At 47.7% G+C, this 21741-nt stretch overlaps 1 protein-coding gene across 1 annotated transcript in view; it reads right to left on the bottom strand.

Moving 5' to 3' along the window:
* Nucleotides 1-1265: 1265 nt before the first annotated feature.
* SIPA1 (signal-induced proliferation-associated 1) overlaps nucleotides 1266-21741 on the bottom strand; it is a 47831-nt gene continuing 27355 nt past the window's right edge. The window contains exons 8-16 of the mRNA XM_060252412.1: nucleotides 19238-19835; nucleotides 15997-16271; nucleotides 13260-13487; nucleotides 9923-10013; nucleotides 7938-8106; nucleotides 7693-7791; nucleotides 5961-6039; nucleotides 4893-4974; nucleotides 1266-2899 (exon numbers count right to left, since the gene is read on the bottom strand). Coding sequence (XP_060108395.1) covers nucleotides 2747-2899; nucleotides 4893-4974; nucleotides 5961-6039; nucleotides 7693-7791; nucleotides 7938-8106; nucleotides 9923-10013; nucleotides 13260-13487; nucleotides 15997-16271; nucleotides 19238-19835 — 1774 coding nt within the window. The 3' untranslated portion in view covers nucleotides 1266-2746. The remainder of the gene's footprint in view (nucleotides 2900-4892; nucleotides 4975-5960; nucleotides 6040-7692; nucleotides 7792-7937; nucleotides 8107-9922; nucleotides 10014-13259; nucleotides 13488-15996; nucleotides 16272-19237; nucleotides 19836-21741) is intronic.

Here is a 21741-nt window from a genome sequence, read left to right as displayed (position 1 = left end):
GGGGGTGCCAGATAGTCTAGGGCCGACCCTGTCGAAATGCACTGACCTAGTGATTCCAATGCATCTGACTAAGTGAGCTCTGAAGTGTTGTTAGGCTGCAAATTGCCACCGGATCCCTGTTTTATTTCAGTTTCTCACTGGAAACTGACAACAGTGCAATCAGTGTTCCTTCTAAGGTGAGTTAGCATGAGACAGCTCACAGATTTTTAGCCTCCAGCTCACACATTTTTGTCGTAACTCAGGAAGGATGATCTCAGAGCACACTAAATTATGTAGTAGCTCACAGCCAGGAGCACACAACTTTAATGCCAGGAGCTCACAGAGCAGAATTCTTGCTCACAAGACTCTGCAGCTTAGGGGGGGACATTGAGTGGAATGCTGAGAAACAGTGCAGCCTCTTGAGGGGAAAGGGCCATTTTGCAAGGAAGGAGGGGGACCTTAACGGAGCTTGTGAAAACTGGAAAGGCTGTGTGCTACTGGGTACACCAGGTGGCCAAAGACAAGGAAGCCGAGCAGAGAGTAGCTAAAGAGGGGCTGAAAGAAAAGGGAGAGAACAAACATGTGCGCTGGGAAGTAGGGATTTGTCGAGTGCATGGGAAAGCCCAGTGAGCATGGCAGGTGGGTAAGAGACTTGCATGGGTTCCATCATATTGATTACAAAATGTCCTCCACAAGATCCAAGGTTTAGTCCACCTAATTATACAGCCCGCATAGAAGAAACAAACCACTAAATACAAGTCTCACAAGAACAAGCCCGGACAAGCCCAGAAATGGCTTCCTTCCACTGTCTGCAAACAAGCCCCCTGGAATCATACCAAGAATTATCAGAAGAACCAGCATCACAGGGAGACGAATGAGAAGGTGCGGGGGGGGGGGGGAATCTCCTTTGCTGGTGAAAAGCAACAGCAGCCCCCTTCCCTTCCTCCACTCAAGCAATACTCCCTCAAAACTGTGGAGTCTTGTGAGCCAAAATTCTACTTTGTGAGCTACTGACATTGTTATGAGCTACTGCATAAATTAGCTTGCTCTGGGGCCATCCTTCCTGAGCTAAGAAAAAAATGTGTGAACCGGAGGCTAAAAAACTGTGAGCTAGCTCACGCTAACTCAGCTTAGAGGGAACACTGCACTCAAGGCTTCCCCTTAACTAAAGCTCATTCTGGGATCAAGGTTGTCTGTCTTTCAGGTGCCACTAGATTCCGCTTTTGTGTTGCCCCTCCCTTTCCCGGGCCTCAGTTTCCCCAAAGACGACAGAAGGGCCCATGGTGTAGATGCAGACCATGTCTTTATTGCACAAGTAGGGGTGCCGCGTTCTGTACATTCAGTTCCGATACAGACGGGAGGCTGAAGAGGTCGGGGAGGGGGAGACGAACGGACAATGGATTCTCTTCTCCCACCCCATCCCTCCCTTAACCTTGGTCCCTTGAGAAGAAAGACAAACAGAAAGACAGACCGGACAGACATACTCTCTGGAAAAGCAAATATTTACACAACACAAAGACCATGATTGAACGAGGGAGGGGGAAGAGGGACCACTCCCCAATCTTTCCTGCATCCCCAGGCAGGGCAAGGCCTGGCTCAGAGGACGGAGGGTGGGGAGCAGATAGGGAAAGTCATTAATGGATAGCACCGCTGGGGGAGGCAACCGGCTGGCTGGGTCAAATGCCTCCACCCCAGGAAGAGTCCAAGGCTATGGGAGAGAGCTGAGAAGAGGCAGAAATAAGGGCCAGGAAGAGGGCGGGTTCTGTCACAGCTTTCAAATAATTTCACAGTTAATGAACATGCTGGCTGGTGCCACCCCCGCCCCCCAAAATTGCTTTAGAGGTGGGACCCAAAGCAGCCCGAATCAGTGCTGGAATTCGAGAGGAGGACGGAGGAAGGAAGGGGAAGCAGGAAGAGAATCTCAAGGCTTGTTCAGCTCCCCGGACGGAGGGTAAATTAACACAGGTCTGGGACGCTCTCCCCTACCCCCCCCCCCCAGAGGTGGTCTGCAGTTATTGCCTGGTGAATTATCCGCCAATGGGCCCACAGTTGGGGCATTTCCAGAGAGGCTAGTGGTTATAGTCAGAGAGACTTCCTGGGTCTGAAGTCACAACCCGGTAAAAACCTGTCACTGGTTGGCAGGTTGCACACCTACAAACGGAAGTGACCGGCTGGTACTCAAGTCAACAGGAAGGCGAGTGGCTGCTCCAGAAGGGGAAGCGCTGGGCAGGTTTGCTACATGGGTTGAGTGGGGTTACCAACCTCCAGGTAGCGGCTGGAGAGCTCCCACTATCGCAACTGATTTCCAGGGGACAGAGATCAATGCCCCAGGAGAAAATGGCCACTTTGCAAGCTAGACTCTGTGGCGCTATGCCCCCCCCAAACCCTGCCCTCCTCACGCTCTACCCCTAAACCTCCAGGTGTTTCCCAACCCAGAGCTGGCAACCCTAGCATTGATCCTGCTTTTCTGCCTCCCCCTCCCTTCCTAAAATGCGCAGTCCCTCCAAACCAGTGGCGAGAGCAGCTCAAAAGTGTATCCCCTGGACACAGATCATGAGCCAACACAAGGAGGGGCCTGAAGCTACAGGGTGGGATGGGGAGGGAAGAATTGGGAGCCAGTATCACACAGACCGGCCAAGTCTCTGTTGTGCCTCCAGTACATATGGGGGGAAAGAAAGAGAGAGAGAGAGAGAGAGAGAGAGAGAGGCAGGATGTGCCCCCACCCTCTGCTTCTAGGAACAAAAGGTGTGAGGGATGACTCAAGGCCTCAGGGACAGTGGGGGGGCGTGGGAGGCCCCCCCAGCATCTGCGTGACTTGGCTGAGCTGAGCCGCCGCCGTCTCCGATGCCTCTTTCAGGCGCTGCGTGTTCTCTTGGAGGCTCTGCACTTCCGCCTGCAATGCCGCCTTTTCGGCTTTCTCCTGGGGTGGGGAGAGAGGAGAGCAAGGACAGAGCTGTGATTGTGGGGCAGGAAAGGGCGGGGGAGCGAGGCTTCCTTCCCACTTTCACCTTCGATATTGAAAATGCTTTGAAATGATATCATCTTTCTTATCCTGCTTCTCGAACCGGCTATCGTTCTTTTACGATTATACAAAAGTAAAAACCGTGTCTCCCTAACAGTTTGAATGGAACCGGAAGCCTCAAGAACAACTGGCCAATTCAGAGGAGTGTGAAATTAGCCCCTCCTGTCCCCTCCCAAGGCTTCTCTATGCTGCCCCTGTCAAGGCTGCCAGGTCCCAGCGCAGCAGTGAGCAAAGAAGCCCCAAAAGGGAGAAGCCCTTTTACCAGGCCTAGACCCAGCAACCTTCCACCCCCTTGGCTCCCTCCTACAGACAGACTTTCCCGTCCTTTGACCCTACATACAGTTTTGTTCTAGCCCTGCTTTCTCCCTCTCTTCAGTCTAAGGTTGTCAACCTCCAGGTGGGGCCAGGAGATCTCCCAGAATTACAACGGGAAAAAATGGCAGCTTTGGGGTGTATACATAAGAACAACATAAGAACGTAAGAGAAGCCATGTTGGATCAGGCCATGGCCCATCCAGTCCAACATTCTGTGTCACACAGTGGCCAAAAAGCCCAGGTGCCATCAGGAGGTTCACCAGTGGGGCTAGAAGCCCTTCCACTGTGCCCCCCCCCCCGCCCCAAGCACCAAGAATACAGAGCATCATTGCCCCAGGCAGAGAGTTCCGACTTTTCTAGCATGTTCAGATCAGATCATTTAAAAATGGTGACAGCATCCAAGTGGCGCCCATCAGTTTGTCATGTTTTGTTTGGCCCTCCGAATAGACAATATTGAGCTATAGAGTCAGCATGGTATAGAGGTTAGAATGCAGGACTGGGCTCTTGGACAGCCAAGTTCAAATTCCCACTCTGCCAGGGAAGCTTACTCGGTAACTCTGGGCCAGGCCCACACATTTGGCCTAACCTACCACACAAGGTTGTTTTTGTGGGATTAAAATGGAGGAGAACGTTTTTAGCCACTTGGGGTCCTGCTGGGGAGAGAAGCTGGTGATAAATATATCTAAATTAAAAAATACATGAGTAGTCTGATTTTCCAGAGCTGACTCCCCACCCCCAGGCTCCAGAAGGAGCCTCATTTAGAAATTAGCACATGACATCACAGTCACATGACAAGAAGAAGGGGAAGCAGAGTGATGACCTCGCCAGTGTCAAGTCCAGGACCAGGTGGGTAGAAAACCAAGTGAGCCAGGATTGGAAAGCAAAATGAGGACTAGCATTCATACCCTACTGAGGAACATGACAAAGGCCATGGTCTGGAGAGGAACCTTCTCCGCCTCAAACAACCTTGCCCTGCACCTTCTCTCTGCATGCATGTGCTAAGAGAGTGAGGACACAGAGTTCCTCTGTGCATGCGCTCCAGGCAGCACATCCTTCCAAACAGCTGCAAAAAAAGTGGCAGCTCTATATGGGCTTGCAATCCAGCAGGTGGGGTACTGTTACCCACCAAAGGGCCCCAACCTGTTGGCTCAAGACCACTGAGCTAGATGGACTCGATTCAGTATGAAGCAGCATCACAAGTTTACACAGAATCATTTTCAGCACCCTTTATATGGGTGCAGTGGCATTTGAATGGACTCTGAGGCTGGCAGAGAGGGGGTTTGCCAAGGGCATAGAACTGAGTTCCTAGGGTTAGCAAGTCCTTCATTTTCAGAACAGCCCAGTGTTTCTGGTGCAGAGCAACATGGCTGATTCCAAAACTGACCTTGAAAGATATTCCTTTAATCAAGAATAAGCACCAGCACACACCCTTCCCGCCAAGCACACTCTGATAATCCTTGTTTCAAACACAGCAGCCGCTGGGCATTCCTTCCTTCAAGGAAAAGGATCTTTGATCTGGCAGGGCCCTGCATTCCCTTTTCCGCCCCCAGTTTCCTGCCTCTGTTTTTCCATCTCACCCTCTGAAGATCATCCTGTAGTTTCTTGAGCGTGGATTCCAAATGCAGGACCTTGTCTGCGAGGCTGAGAGCTTGCTGTGATCTGGGCAGGGTGATAGGGGGGTTTGGGGAGGAGGGGGAAGGAAGATATTGGCAGCCAGTTAATGTGTTGCAAGTAAACACACACACACACACACACAGAGCTGCTCTGGGAAATTTCTATTCTCCTTGCTAACTGAATGCTTCCTTACACACCAGGAGGCCTTATCCTTTTTAGCTTGCAAGCTTTAAATTCCTACTCCCTTTCCTGGCCACTATCCTGTCTTTGCTTTTCCTAAAGTTTCAACCCCTCCCAGCCTTCTTCAATTGAATTAAATTAACATGCATGTCTCAACCACCAACAAACAAGCATATGATTGATTCCCCCCCGCCCCAGTTCATTTCAGATCTTGCATGAACCCCTGGGCTGCTTTTGCAATCCTACGGAGATGCTTGCGAGGAACTTTCCATGCCTGGCCTGTTGTTGTTTCTTGAGATGATCAGAGATGGTTTGTCATTGCCTGCCTCTGCATCACAACCCTGGTAGTCCTTGGAAGTCTCCCATCCAAGTACTAGCAAGTGTTGACACCGCTTAGCTCCTGAGATCGGAACAGATCAGGCTAGCCTGGACTATCCAGGTCAAGAGGCCTATCCCCAACAAAACACTTTGTGGCTGTGGGCACAGTGGCTGCCTGGGTGTACAATTAAATCAACCTGCCTCTCAAAAAACAGCCCACCAATACTGAGAAGAGGGTGCCCTGAAAAGGAGCAGCTAGCAGCAGCGGGAAAGAAAGCACAGGGAGTCAAACTGCGGCAGAATGGACAGCAGTGCACTATCTGGCCACTAGATGTCCCCACGCGCAGGTCTTTGCAGAGCAGCAGAAGAGGAAGCAGGAATCGTGAAAGGGATTGCCCCGGAGATGGGAGGGAAGGGGGCAGCAGGTTGAAATGTGGTGTTGGGGGCCCTGAAGGGTGGAGGAGATCTCCCCATGCTACTTGTTTCCCCCCAGCATGCTCGAACGGACAGACACACATGCAGCCCCTTCTTACTCCTCAGTGGGTTGCTGCGGAGCGGTGCCCCTCTGGACGGCCGTACACAAAGATTCCCTGCTCTCCAGCACGTGTTGTCCTGGGAGGCAGGAAAAGAGGCACAAGATCAGAGACCCAGCCCAAGCCAAAAATGAAGAGCGCCTTCCAACGTGCACTCTATTTTTCTCTCTCTCTGGTTTCATGTTCTTGTTTTATGGAACTCACTGCCACAGGACACAATGAGGGCCAACACCATGATGGACAGGCCCTTTTCAAACTGCTTTCATGTTCCAATTTAGTAACTGGTTACTAATAGATTTTTTCCTGTCATTTCAGACAGATCTGTTTGAGTAACCAGCTGCTAGCGGAGTTTATTTACTCATACAAACCCGCTTGCGTCTGATTAGCAAAGCGTGGTTGAGCCGCTTTTGAGGGAAACTGCTTTTTTCCATTGTCAACCCCTTTGCTGCACTCCTGAATCGGTCATTTTTTAAAACGTCCATGTTTTCTACAATGCTGCTTTTTCTCCTGCCCCTTTTCCTCCTCAGACTTGAAAAAAAAGTTCTAATGTGAGAGCTATAGCGCTAAACCACTACAGCATCTCAATGGTGCCACTATAGTACTTCAGTGCCGCAGCAGTTTTGCACTATAGCTCTCACATTAGAATGTTTTTAAAAAGTCCAAGGAAGATTGCATGGCAAAAACGGGTAAGGGAAAAAGCGACACTGTTTGAAATTACCATAGCATTTCAGAGACAGCTCATTAATGGAAGGAAATTCACTGTATAAAACCCCCATCCTTGTATCGCTTTACTCAAAATTGGGCCAACAATGAATAACATCCCATTTAGAACAGTAATGTGAAAAGGGCCATAGTTTCAACAAAGCATTAGACAACCTTGTGGAAGAAGGCAGACCTATCAGCCAAGTATGGTTGATGGAAGAAGACTGCAGATTTATACTCTGCCCTTCTACCTGAATCAGAGACTCAGAGTGGCTTACAATCTCCTATATGTTCTCCTTCCACAACAGACACCCTGTGAGGTAGGTGGGGCTGAGAGGGCTCTCACAGCAGATGCCCTTTCAATGACAACTCCTGCAATAGCTATGGCTAACCCAAGGCCATTCCAGAAGCTGCAAGTGGAGGAGTGGGGAATCAAATCTGGTTATCCCAGATAAGAGTCCACACACTTAACCACTACACCAAACTGGCTCTCTGTTTGGTAGCACTTTTCTTAGGATACCACAGATCCTCAAGAGCAGAGGAACCCTTGCTTCATAGGCCTTGCTCATTGGACTTGGGCAGCGATTATTGGCTAATGTTGGGCTTTGGGTCAGAAACAGCAAAGCAGTTCTCATGCTCCCTCCCCTGGCGTGTTGCCACTGAACCCTGCCTGCTCTCTTCTTCTCCTAAGGCAAAAAGCATGACATCTGGGGGGGCTTGCATCACAGAACCAGTTGGGATCCTTCATTCCATCACTGTCAGAAGCTGGCTCTTTGCGACTAGAACCAGGATCCCTCTGGACTATCCCTGCCCTGACACAGCCCTTCTAAGCCCCAACTTGTTCCCCAAAACAGACTTCTGAGATGCCCTCCCATGGTTAAATCGGCACCTGTTGTAAGCACCAGGATTCTTCTGCTTGCTGTTTGCCATAGCCCTCAGCTCCATCTGCACATGCTCTTGGCTTGCTCTTAGATCTGATTCCAGTGCCCACCCCCACCCCCGGAAAGCCTTGCCCCAGGTCACAGAATACCTTCCCTGGAGAGAGCTTCCAAGATGCTGTTGCAAGCAGATGCCAGATTAGCAATGGACTCCCACTCGTCCTCCAGGGAATCGCCAGCTTCAGAAAGGACTGTGGGTAGAGGAGAACACAAGTTCCTCAGTCCTCCGGAAGGAAAACAGTGAGCCAGCCAAGGGTAGCAAAACTGGTGCCTCTGCTGTAGGAGGCCAAAGTCAGCATTTGTGTTTATGGAGCAGGGGGGGAGGGGAGAGGCTTACTTTTGGTGATGGAGTTCCTGAGGGAAAGTGTGCGTGGCAGGAACTTCTCTGTTTCGCTGGGCTCAGAGGGGGAAGATGCCCTCTCCCCACGGGGAAGAGTCCGGGAACCTCTGACCTCTTGACTCGTGATGGAACCTTTCTTGTTTGCAACAGGATCTCCAGGATGGTCCTGGAAGACAGAAAAGGATTCTGTGCATTTTATAGTTCTGGGCAAATACAGCTTTTAATATTGAATGTGAAATTCAGCAAAGAATCTCAGCTTTCCTTTCTTTTCACCAAAACAATTGTCTGGACTTCACTGAACACAGGAAGGAAAAGCAAGGTGTTTTAAAAAAAACACCTGATTATATATTAGTGAGGGACACAACTGCAGATTTATTTCCTTCATTTATATCCCACGTTTGTCCACAATGGGGACCCAAAGCAGCTTACAGCATTTCCCCCTTCTGCATTGCATTTTATGCTCACAACAACCGTATGAGGTTGGTTAAGTCTGCATGGCACCGGTGGGGATTTGACCCCAGGTTTTCTAGATACTAATCTGACACTTGTAACCACTATGCCACACTGGCTGATGATGGATAAAAATGTCAACAGAAGTGCTATTTCTGTGTCATTAACAAAATTTTATTGGCTCCTCAAATTCTCTTTTAGCTTGACTTATTGTCAACTTATTTTGTTTTGCCAGAACCCGTGATCCCTTCTGTTCAGCTTATTTGGAGGGGGGGGGGGGGGAGAACCCTTCCATTTTTAAAAATGAAGCCTTTTTCCTTTTATAGCTTCCTTGGCATGGGTTGTTAACCACGCAGACATCCTTTTACAATTGTAAAAAGTATGTATTCATTTTAATTTAATTTAATTTTTAGATTTATACCCTGCCCTATCCTGCAAGTGGGCTTAGGGGGGCTCACAACAATAAAACAACAGAGTTAAAACAATACCATAAAAACAGAGATTTGGGGTCTCAGTGTAGTTTCAAATCATTTCTAGGCATCCTGGAGGGATCTGACATTCTAACTTCTCTGTTTTAATTTCCTTCTGACCAGACAGCTCCTTGTTGCAAAATTTCCTCTTTTAAAATCAAAAGTGATTGTTTTGGACTTTGGGGGCAATTTTCCTCTGACGTGAATGCTGAGCTTAATTTGTGGTCACTGTTCCCAGTTGGTGCAGAATCATCTACATCTCAGCCCAGCACTGAACCAATTAGATAGAAGAGGCACACACAAGATGATTTGACAAAGTCATTTAAATCTAGGGTTTTTCATATGAGATGAGAACAAAAGAAGAGAACAGCTGGATCAGGCCAGTGGTCTGTCTAGTCCAGCATCTTGTCTTACATGGTGGTCAGCCAGTTCTTCTGGAGGGCCAGCAAAAGGGCACAGAGGCCCAGGCCTTCCTCTAACATTGCTCCTGGCTCTGGGATTCAGAGAATTAGTACCTCTGAATGTGGAGGTTCCCCTCTGTCACCAGGGCTAGTAGCCATTGAAAGACATCCTCTCTGAAGCTATCTAATCCTCTTTGAAAGCTGTTTAATCCTGTGGCCATCACTACATACCCTGGCAATGCATTCCATATTTTAATCACTCTCTGTGTAAAGTAGTATTTCCTTTTGTCTGTCCTGAACCTATTGCCCATCAACTTCATTAGATGCCCTCGAGTTCTACTATTCTGGGAGAAGGAGAAAGAAAATTTCTCTCTGTCAGCTCTCTACACCCCATGCATAATTTTATAAACCTAGACTTGAGGCATCCAGAACTCAGGAAAAGGTAAAAAGTAAAGGTAAATGTAGTCCCCTATGCAAGCACCAGTTGTTTCCAACTCTGGGGTGACATTGCTTTCACAACGTTTTCATGGCAGACTTTTTACGGGGTGGTTTGCCATTGCCTTCCCCAGTCATCTACACAGGAAATCTACAGGATGACTTCCCCAGTCATCTACAGGAAAAGGTACACATACACATATTAGGACAATACCCAGATACTTACAGTCCCCTGGTCTGGAGGGACTTTAGGTGTGGCAGCCAAGATTAGGTCAGGAGGGGGACTAGGGAGGACAGGGGTGTCCTGAGATGGTACCCTGAGGGAAAAAAGACATGGAGAGACAACGTATTTATGTTGAGGGATGGGAGCAGAATTGGAACCCAGTAATCATGTCTAGCCCCTGTATGGCAAAGCCTATTCTGACAACTATAAATATATCAAATTTGTAAGTATGTGCCACCTGGTGTGTGTTGGGGGGGAACTATTCCCCATCATTCCCTCACAGTGGAATTTCCTCAGCGCTGAAGCTGGAAAGATACCAAGGACTATTTACTCAGTTCTTTTGCTGGAAAAGGAGGACATGCCAAACCCTTCTTCCAAAATCATGAACATACAAATACACAAAGCTGCCTTATAATGAGTCAGACCTTTGGTATTGTCTCCGCCGACTGGCATCAGCTCTCCTGGGCCTCAGGCCAAAGTCTTCCACATCACCCTACCACTTGATCCTCTCAAATGGAGATATCAGGGAATGAACCTGGGACCTTCTGCCTCCAAAGAGGAAGCTTTGCCTCTAAGCCTCAGCCTTGACCCCATATAATACAGAACACAGTAGGCCACGCTGGGTGGAGCAGGCACCACTAAAATTGTGCAGAGTAATTTCGCTCCAGACATTTCATCACAGATGAGCTACCTCTACAGAAGGGGAAAAAATGGCCTTTCCGTTTCCACATTCCACCTCACCCCACCCTAAGATCTCCAAGGCAGCTTTCCTTGAAGGAAATATTCCTGTTTACAGCAATTAGAGCCTGCTTGGGATGTATTTGCATATATTTATAGAATCACAGAGTTGGAAGGGACCATACAGGCCATCTAGTCCAACCCCCTGCTCAATGCAGGATCAGCCCAGAGCATACCTGACAAGTGTTTGTCCAGCTGCTGCTTAAATACACAATAAATATTCATACCCAGCTTCCCCACCACCACCCCAGAGCTGGGACTCAAAACAGCTTAGAACATCACTCTCCCCTTCTCTGTTTTCTCACAGTCCTCTGAGGTAGGCCAGGCTGAGAGTTTGTGATGGATCCAAGGTCACCGAGGGAGTTACCACGATAGAAGTGGGGATTCAAACCCAGGTCACCCAAGGTCCCAGTCCACCATTCTGTCTACTAGTCTACACAACACTGGTGTTCAGATGACCCATCTCTGTGATGGTCACCTTGTATTCTCAGAGGGTACTCACTCCAGTTCAGAGGGATCTGGGAATCCATTTGGATGGCCTGTTCTAGGCAATCAGCACTATCCACTCATGGCAAGAGAGATATGGCAAATTAGGGGAGGCAGCCACACCCAGGGCTTTTTTTTGTAGCAGGAACTCCTTTGCATATTAGGCCACACAGCCCTGATGTAGCCAATCCTCCAGGCGCTTACAGGGCTCTTCTTACAGGGCCTACTGTAAGCTCCAGGAGGATTGGCTTCATCAGTGGGGTGTGGCCTAATATGCAAAGGAGTTCCTGCTACAGAAACAGCCCTGGCCACACCCATTCTGTGAGAGCTTGCCATCCAGCTCTCAAACCGCTTAACAGTTTGTCAGGAACCTCAGCCCAGTGGGCTGCAGCATCACAATCAGGGAGAATCAAAATAAGGAGACACACACAACAGTTAAGTACAAACATGCTCCTTCTGCTCTCCTCACAGCCCTACTCCATTCCTACAATGTTTGAAAGCCATTTTCTTTCATTCCACCACATTATGACAAAAATTTGCTACGAAGAGCAGGGTTCCCAACCTCCAGGTGATACCATACAAAGCAATCAAACTATGGAACAACACAAATTAAAGTATACGGAGTTACTGGATTGATTTAACTTTGTGCAAGGTATCAGGAGTTGCTAACGACAAAGAATAGAGACCAGGGCTTTCTTTGGTAGAAAATGCCCAGCAGGAATTCAGTTGCATATTAGGCCACACTCCCTGACACCAAGCCAGCTGGAACTGTGTTCCTGTTCAACAAAAGCCCTGATAGGGACTGTTGTGATCCAAGTTTCCTGGGACCGAGGACTCTAAGACTAGAGAATAGTTTCATGTTGTTAGGAAGAGTGGAAAGAGATTGTGATTGGATTACTATATTTAAGCAGTTTGTTACGGTACGCTAAGAAATTAACTGGCACAGAGTCACTTTAAAATTCCATCTTTATTTGTTACAATAAATGAGACACTAGAAAAATAGATATATAGTATACTTGAATTTGTGTTGCTGCACAGTTTGATTGCTTTTTATATGCTAAGACTTTTTCTGTGGTTTTCTTTCTTTACAATTCATCTCTAGGCAACAGAGATTTGTTCACCTGGAGAAATCAACTGCTTTGGAAAGTCCTTCCCCTCCCCAAACCCTGCCATCTTCAGGCTCAACCCCAGGTATTTCCCAACTCAGAGCTGGCAATCCTAACCAGCAGCCAGATAAAGCCACTTTCAGGCCACAACCTGTCTGGTGCCTAATCCTGCACCAACTTATCCTCAAATGAAATCTGACAGAGGGGTTCTCCTTCCCACCCACACTTCTGTCTCTTATGGTGATTTCTCCACTGGAATGGGAAATCCCAAGATTCAAAGCAAAAGGCAACCTTCTTTCCTGTCCCTCAGTGAGGCACAACTGAGGCATCAGGCCTGAATCACATTTTCTTCAAGTTTTTCCCTCCCCAGTTCCTTCTTGCCTCCACTTCTCAACAGCCAAGTTGGTCAAATTTAGATCCAACCACATCCTGGAGTCAAACAAAAAGTGTTTTTCACAGCTTCACAGTTTCACACATTTGAAAAAGCTGACTAACACTGGAGAAACTGCATGGGGCATCACCCACACTGTCTGGACCAGGCCTGCCCTGTCTGCTTTTGAAAGAATGTGAATGCTAATAATGGAGGTTAGCAACTAGCGGCCACCAACCTGAACCTGGCCCACTGAGAGACCTTGAGTGTTCTTTTGGATTCCAAACCTTTTCCCCCTTCCAGCCACCTGGAACTCCTTCTATATTGGGATCCTTGCATAGAAACAGGTGTTGGAGGGGGAACACAAATGCCTCTTTATATCTCTGCCAGCACAGATATAAAGCACTTTTTCTCTGCCCTCTTCTTTGGCTGTTCAGGCAGTACAGGGGGAAAGAGATTGAAAGGGAGGGATTTCTAATAGTTAATCTTCCTAATAGGCTGTTTTGGGGCCTGGCTGGCACTTCCAAAGCCAGCTTGTGACCAGGGCTATATTTGTGGAAAAGGCAGACAGAACAGGTGTGCTGTGAATGTCCAGAAAGGCAGTGCAGAAACTCTGGGCCAGAGACTGGGGGCTACTCACGGGTTTGAGGGCAAGGGCGCTCCATCACTGTGACTCCGAAGAAACTCAGTCCTCTCCTCTGTCAGGCTGTGAGGGGGCCCGTCCTGCAGGGACAGCGAGTGGAGGACCTGAACTGTGGCTGGCTTGAACCCGGCTTCACTCCCTGGCCTGGTCAGTTCTGCCTCCCCGGCTGGCGGTTCACTCCTCCTTTTCTCTTGCAAGGATTTCTGGTAGAGTTCCGAGAAACTCCTGCCCAAGATGAACAAGCCAAATGGCATCAGAGTCCTGTCCAAGAAGGGATACTCCAAGAGGGTGGGCACAAACTATTCTCTGGAAATTATATCAAGTGGAACGTCTTGTGAGGCCTTTTGCAGTAGATGACTAATTTCTCATTGGGTTGCTGCAGCCCAGCACTGCAAGTGTAAAGTGAGCTGCCTCCTGGAAGGAACAACATGCCTGGAGAGACTGTTGCCATCAGGACAGAGCTTTTACCACCTGCTCTCTTCTCTTGTGGAGAAGGTTTGTTGTATTTTTGCACATACTTAGGGCCTGTTACTTCCTTGTATTTTAAGTTGCTTTGAATCTATGCTCAGCACAGAAAAGCAGCATTAAAATATCCAAACAAAATATCCAAACAAATAAAATTGTAACCCTTATTTTTAATCTCGTTGCTCACCTTTCCATTTATCAATGGCTTTGAGGTGGTATATGCAGGGCTGCCCCTGAAAACTGTTCAGAAACTTCAGTTGAGGGAGATTGGTTGGACTAAAGGACTGCCTTCCCCATATGAGCCTGTACACCAACTAAGGTAATAAGGACATAAGAAGAGCCCTGCTGGATCAGACCAATGTTCCATCTAGTCCAGCATCCTGTCTCATACACCTGCCAGCCAGTTCCTCTGGAGGGCCAACAACAGGACACAGAGGCCAAGACCTTTGCCTGATGTTGCCTCCTGGCTCTGGGATTCAGAAGTGTAGTGTCTCTGAATGTGGAGGCTCCCCTCAATCATGAGGTGCCTCACTTTCTGACAGTCCCACCTACCTGGGTTGCAGCCTGTGCCTGTTCTTTTTCAGAGGCTGCGTTCCCAGTTTGGAACAGCCTGCCAGAAATGGTACAGAAACTCTCTATACTCTCTTCCATCCATAAAAGGTGCAAAACAGAATTATTTTGACATGCATTTAGTGGAATTAACTACTGGTAAGGACAATGTCTTAACTTTGAACATCGCAGAAAGGTGGGATTTAAATATTTTCAATAAGTAAAGTAAGCAAACGTCTACAGAACTGCTGGTATTGAAGGTGAAAAGAAAGGCACAGCCCTAACCCAAAAGCCCCATTTACAATTTCCAGACATCTGTAAGCAGGATGTGCCAAATTAGATGGTGAGGACTGGGCACTTTGTACCTCTTCATGGAGGAGGAGGAAAGCTCTCTGCTTTCCACACACGCTCCAGTGCCACAATTTGTTTCTCAATGCAGAAATTCTGTCCTGTGACTAGAACTGTTTGCCCCCTCTTCCTAGCCAATCCAGTGCTCTGGATGCATTCTGTACATCTATGAGATCTCCAGTACAAGTGTAGAACTTAATATAAAATTTGGCATTTGCAGAGTCTCAGTTTTCATTCTGAAAAAAATAAAACCCAAATAATCAGAGAGGCAGGTACAGGCAGTCTGGACAGTCAGTGCACCCCTAAACTATGAGTGGTTGCCCAAGGACAGCCAGCTCAAGGCCAGCAGTTTCTGACTGTTAGCTGCCCTGAGTCCGCTTGCAGAGACGGCGGGATAGAAAATTAAAGTAATAATAATAATAATTATGGTACAGAATTTAGGGGGAGGTATTTGTGAGTTTCCTGCATTGTGCAGGAGGCTGGAATAGATGACCCAGGAGGTCCCTTCCAACTCTACAATTATTATTATACCAGATAGAATTCCTAAGGTCTCAGGCAGGGGTGGCCAAACTGTGGCTTGGGAGCCATATGTGGCTCTTCCACATATCGTGTGGTTCTCGTAGCCCCCACCACCATGTTGGCCAACTTGGAAAAGGCATTTGTTTCTTTAAACCACTTCTCCAAGTCAAGCCAGTTAGCAGCTTGGAGAATGCATGTAAAGTTAAAGTTGCTTTCTTTCCACCTCTCCTCCCTTCATCTATTTTTTCTTCCTTCCTTACGGCTCTCAAACATCTGACATTTATTCTATGTGGCTCTTACAGTAAGCAAGTTTGACCACCCCTGCTCTTAGGTTTCCACCCTGACCTGGATGGCCCAGGTGAGTCCAATCTGGTCAGACCTTGGAAGTTAAGCAGGGTTGGCCCTGGTTAGTAGTTGGATGGAGATCACCAAGAAAGTCCAAGTCCACAGGCAGGCAATAGCAAAACCACTTCTGTTAGTTTCTTGCCTCAAAAACCCTGTGAGGACACCAGAAGTTGGCTCTGACTGGCTGGCACTCTCCATCACCATTTCAGTCTCTTGAGCTACTACTTATTGCTTTGACTGTCAGCAAGTCTGCAGTTGCCTCCTCCTCTGCCACTTTGCCATGGTCATACATAGAGGGAGCACACCACCCTATCCCCCCGCACCCACAGCAAGAGCCCTGCTTTGAGACCACTTTCAGAACATGAGAGTGGCATAAGGTGAGTACGAAATCAGTCTGGCTGCTTACACAGAAAGAGAGTCAATCACCAGGACAAAGAATGGCAGGAAAGAAATCAAAGCCCAAGAAACACATCAGGGTTGCCCTCCCCCAAGCCCACAGCAGCCTCACCTCCTGGGCTTCCCATTTTCATCCGGGGGAACGACCGTGATGGTAACCTTCTTGGCAGTGCGAAGAAGCTCAGAGGTTTGGCTGTGGCTGAGGCTGGGCAGAGCCCTCTCGCAGACACGGACCAGGCGTGCTCCGGGCTGAAGACCGGCTTTCTCAGCAAAGGTGAAGCGCTCCACCTCGGTCACGAAACCCTCCGGGTCCATCTGGAATCCCAGCTGGCCAACTCCATTCCGAAGCAGGGTTAGCTCCCGTGTCTCACACCCTCGGGTCACCAGCTGTTAGGGGGACCAGGGAGAGGGAGTAGGAAGAGAAACACAACAAGAAGGCATTATGAGCCAGGAAGATACAAGACAGAAGATTCTTCAACATTCACATCAGCTGGCATGTGAGCAATCTGCCTATAGTAGGGGCTTTTATTGTAGCAGGAACTCCTTTACATATTAGGCCATACACCCCTGATGTAGCCAGTCCTCCAAGAGCTTAAATAAGGTAGTCCCCTGTGCAAGCACCAGTTGTTTCTGACTCTGGAGTGACATTTCTTTCACAACATTTTCATGGCAGACTTTTTTACGGGATGGTTTGCTGTAAAAAAGTAAAGTTTCCAGTTCAACATTAGGAAGAACTTCCTGACAGTAAAAGCGGTTCCTCAGTGGAACAGGCTTCCTCGGGAGGTAGTGGGCTCTCCTTCCTTGGAGGTTTTTAAACAGAGGCTAGATGGCCATCTGACAGAAAAGAGGATCCTGTGAATTTAGGGGGAGGTATTTGTGAGTTTCCTGCATTGTGCAGGAAGTTGGACTAGATGACCCAGGAGGTCCCTTCCAACTCTATGATTCTATGCCTTTCCCAGGCATTTACACTTTACCCTGAGCAAGCTGAGTACTCTCATTTTACTGACCTTGGAAGGATGGAAGGCTACCTGAACCCAGCTTCTGCTGGGAGTGAACTCAGGTCGTGAGCAGAGCTTGGACTACAGTACTGCAGCTTACCACTCCACGCCACTCTGCCAAGAGTTTACAGGGTCCTTCTTACAGGGCGTGCTGTAAGCTCTTGGAGGATTGGCTACATCAGGGGTGTTTGGCCTAATATGCAAAAGAGTTCCTGCTACAAAAAAAGCCCCTACCTATAGTAATCACAACACAACAAGGATGGGATCCCCTTTGCATTCTATTTGATCAAGCAGACACTCACAAACACATTAAGCTGTCTTACACTGAATCAGACTTCTGGTCCATTCAGGTCGGTACTGTTAGACTGGCAGCAGCTCTCCAGGATCTCAACCAGAGAAAGGTCTTTCTCATCACCTACCACCTTGTTCTTTTAAAACTGGAACTGCTGGGGATTGAACCTGGGACCTACTGCTTTGCCATTGAGCCATAGCCCATCCTGGGATGTTCCCTTCTCTTTTAAGCTCTGTGAACTGAATGGCAAAGGTGAATCTGAGTCGGGTGATACTTTTGCAAATGCTTGTTGAAACATTCAGAAGCTACAACTACAATTATTGTCCCACACTGTCCTGAAAGAAGTTGGGCTATTTCTGTAGTGACCCCACTGATGGCCCATTTGGTTTGTGGCTAAATCCAAAGCACAGATTCTTACCTTTAAAGCCAGAGACTCACACCTCAGAACTGGCCTCTCCCTATGGGAGCCCCTGTGGCTGTTGTGGTCAGTAGATTAAGATCCCCCTTGAGTGCCTTTATTGAAGCATAATGGAAGGCTGGCTTTGTGAGCAGCAGTGTGGAATGCCTTCCCAGAGATGAGTGCGGATTCTCTCATCTCTTTCCAAATAAGATGCACATCATTTTTACTCTGAGAGTCAACTGGATGCATAGCCCTGCTACTGGCATTGTTCGTTTCATTTCCAAGACCTCTGTTGTGTGTCAAAATTCTGTTATTACTGTCTTGCCAGCGACTACAAGTGAGGGACAGAAAGCTTCTAAACAATTTGAGAGTTTGGGGTTTCAATAAGTTATTGTTTGATTTTGTTGAGTATTGTTGCAAGCCTCCTGAGCAGAGAAAAGGCATATAAATGATTTATTAGATTTATATCCCGCCCTCCCCACCATAGCAGGCTCAGGGCAGAAATAAATCTCTGAATTGAAAGTCACAGGTTTAGCTCTGATATGGTACTTCACATTAAGGGCAGCTCAAGGCTAAATATGTCAGGGCTTTACTTGTAGCAGGAACTCCTTTGCATATTAGGTCACACACCCCTGATGTAGCCAATTCTCCAAGAGTTTACAGGGCTCTTATTACAGGGCCTACTGTAAGCTCTTGGAGGATTGTCCACATGGGGTGTGTGGCCTAATATGCAAAGGAGTTCCTGCTACAAGAGAAGCCCTGAAAATGTCCCAGAAACCTTGACAGTGTGATAGAGGATGGTCGTGCAATCTGCATGTAAGAGATTTTGTTTTACACCATGCAGCTTTCAGGGTGCCTTCTTGTGCCTTCAGGACAGTCTAGTTTTACACTGGCCAGTGTAGTGTTGTGGGGAGCATTTCAATCTAGGATCTGGGAGATCCAGGTTCAATTCCCCACTATGACACAGAAGCATGTTGAGTTTCTCTGGACCAGCCATGTTCAAGCCTAACGTACCTCACAGGGTGACTGTGGTGAGAATAAAATGGATGGGGGAAGAACGATGTCATAAACGGTTCTGAGTCCCTATTGCTGTACAGCAGGTATAAGATAGATTCAGGTGGGTAGCCATGTTGGTTTGAAACAATAGAACAAACTTGGAGTCCATTAGCACCTTTAAGACCAATGAAGTTTTATTGAGAATGTAAGCTTTCGTGTGCTAGAAGCACACTTCATTAGACGATGAAATGGGATACAGTTAGCAGTGATACATATAGCTTGCGGGTAGGGTTAAGCATTTTGCATGCTTAACCCTACCCATAAGCTATATGTAGGACTGCTAACTGTACCCCATTTCATCGTCTAATGAAGTGTGCTTCTAGCACATGAAAGCTTACATTCCCAATAAAACTTGGTTGGTCTTAAAGCAATTATAAACTTTGTGCTGCTTCTTTGGAGCAGAGATTTGGGGATTTATTTGAGCCTCAGATGTGGTTTTCATAACCGGCATTCCAACTCTACAATACGCAGTAAAAAACAACCTCTGAGCATATGAAGAATGCACCCCACCCCCACGCACACAAACAACATGCCATGGACCACACACTACAGTTTAGAAAGCAGAGAGCCAAAGGGCCCAAATTTCACATTTCACATCAAAACCTACCTGCAGCCGGTGGACAATGTCCTTGATGTCTGCCGCCTGCCCCTCGTCCACACGCATGCAAATGTAGTCCCCTGTCTCGTAATAGAGGTCCAAAGTGCAGCTTTCTGAGAAGGTCCAAGCCAAGATGTCCCGGCAGGAGCAGTTGAACACCACCCTCTTCTCACGGGCATCAATGAGGACTAAAAACTCAGCCGAGATACCCAGCAGGCACCGGAGCTCAGGGGTCTTGCACTCCGGCCCTCTACTGCCATCCCTTGCCCACACACCCCACACCAAAGCCCCTGCACTGTGGGCCTCTGCCCCCTTTGTGTTCTTGGCCTTCTCGCGCTTCTTAGAAGCCAAAGCGATGAGTGCGAGGCGGGATGAAGAGGCCTCCAGGGTGCTGGTGGTGGCGTGGTTGAGGGCCAGGTCACGCAGATACTCCTGGCGGGTACGAGTCGCCATTGCATGGAACTTCCCTGAGCGTTCAGCAGCATTTTCTGCATTGATAGCCTTGGCGAGCAGGAAGTCCCGGAAAGCTGGGCCCTTCACAAAGCAATTCTCGGCTGGAATGAAGGGACCAAATGGCGGGATGTCCTTGGTACAGCTGACAGCAACGCTGGGTTGAGTTCAAAGAAGGAAAGGAACAGGTCACTTATGTCAGACTTTGAAAATTCTGCTTTGGAATCTTGACTGCCTTTGTCCTTAAAACCTCCCTGGGGTGACAGATAGTAAGTGACTATTCTACCCATTTTAAAGATAGAGATAATGAGAACCAGGTTCAAGGATGCACAACAAGCCATACAGCAGAGGTGGGACCTGACCTGAACCAAGACTTTGGGACTCATGGCCGTGCTTCTGGACAACCACTGAATTTTGTCTTAGGCACAACTTAACTAGTGGGTGTAACAGTTAGGGCAGGGGTGTCAAACTCATTTGTTACGAGAGCCAGATTTGAAACAAATGGGACTTTGACATGCATGTCACAAAACCTAATGCCAGGTAGCAGAGATATAAACTTTATAAAAGATACTGACGAACACAATTAAAGATATTATTTCTAAACTTAAAATACAAACATGCTCAAAACTTAAAATACAAACATGCTCAAAGCCCACTCAATGCACAGCAGCCAAGAAGGTCAGAGCGCCTGCTCCGGCTGCAACGCCACTGAGGATGTTCTCCGCAGCTAAGAATGAAACGTCTGGAAGGAAAACTTTCTCCAGTAGAACACGGCACTTGAGCCCGAAAGATTCTACAAACCCTAATGCTCAAAACTCTCGTTATATCTTGTTTAAAATTGAAAGGTGGGGGAACAGTGGGATTTGGCAATACAATTTTTAAAATAAAACATGAAGAAAAAGGACAAGGATCACAGCAGAAACGAAAAAATATAAACTGAACCTAGGAAAACATGAAATGGCTGGGCATGCAAGCTTCTCCCCCCCCCCACCCCCATCTATTCAGCTGGCTCTATTCCCACCCCACCCCCATCTATTCAGCTGGCCCCCATCTATTCAATGGCTCTCCAGTGTAATATCCCCCTTTGGCTGTAGGTTCCCAGGTTAGAGTACTCACTAGGCACCAGTGCATTTGACTGGCTCAAAGCATCAACTTTTTATTTGCAAGGAGCTTCAGCTGGCCATAAACGCTGCAAAAAGTGAAACTGCCTTAGCTCCACGTCATTGAAATATATTGCAGCACAAAGTTGCAAGGAAAACATGGAATGGATTTTCCATTCCATGTTTTACTTGCAGCTTTGCAAGCCCAGAAGCCAGAACGTCATTGGCAACATTGGCAGAAGCCAGAACGTCATTGGAGTTTTGGAAAAGCATCTGCTCGGCTTGCAAAAGGTCCCAAGTTCAGTCCCTGGTATTTCCAGTAAAGGGACCAGTTCATAGATGATGTGTAAGACCCTCTACTTGACTCTGGAGAGCTGCTGCCAGTCACAGTTGACAACAGTGACTTTGATGGACCAAAACTCCGATTCAGTATAAGGCTGTGTGTATGCATGTGTTCAGTGCGGCTAATCAATTAACTCGCAGTGGGTGTGAGATCCTGTTGTTAGAGAATACCAAGTGGACAGCCCTGTTGGTCTGTAGCAGTAGAATAAAATTCAAGTCCAGTAGCACTGCAACAGACCAACAACATTTTCCATGGTATGGAAAACTCTGTGAGTCAAAGCTTGCTTTGTCAGATCTCAGAAGTGAACTCTGACTCACAAAAGCTGGAAAAATGTGTTGCTCTCCAAGGTGCAACTGGACTCGGATTCTAATGTGTTGTTAGACAGTGCAGGATGAAATGAGAAAGGCAGATACAACAGTAAGTTGCAGGCACAGGAAACCAGCCCTATGCCATGGGACTCCTGTGTATGCCTGGATCAGTGTGACTTTCTTGGGCACCAGGTTTCAGAACCTTCTTTACAACCCTTTATCTTTTATTTGTTTATTCTTTATATCTTACTTTTCTCTCTAAATGGGATCAAAGTTGCTAGATGGCTAGTCTTTAGTTTTTCCTCCTTTTAT

This window comes from Heteronotia binoei, chromosome 1 (genome assembly GCF_032191835.1).
Source record: "Heteronotia binoei isolate CCM8104 ecotype False Entrance Well chromosome 1, APGP_CSIRO_Hbin_v1, whole genome shotgun sequence".
In the NCBI taxonomy this organism is placed as follows: domain Eukaryota; kingdom Metazoa; phylum Chordata; class Lepidosauria; order Squamata; family Gekkonidae; genus Heteronotia; species Heteronotia binoei.
Note: the sequence above shows the minus strand (reverse complement) of the source record. Positions and strands in the feature narration are given on the sequence as shown.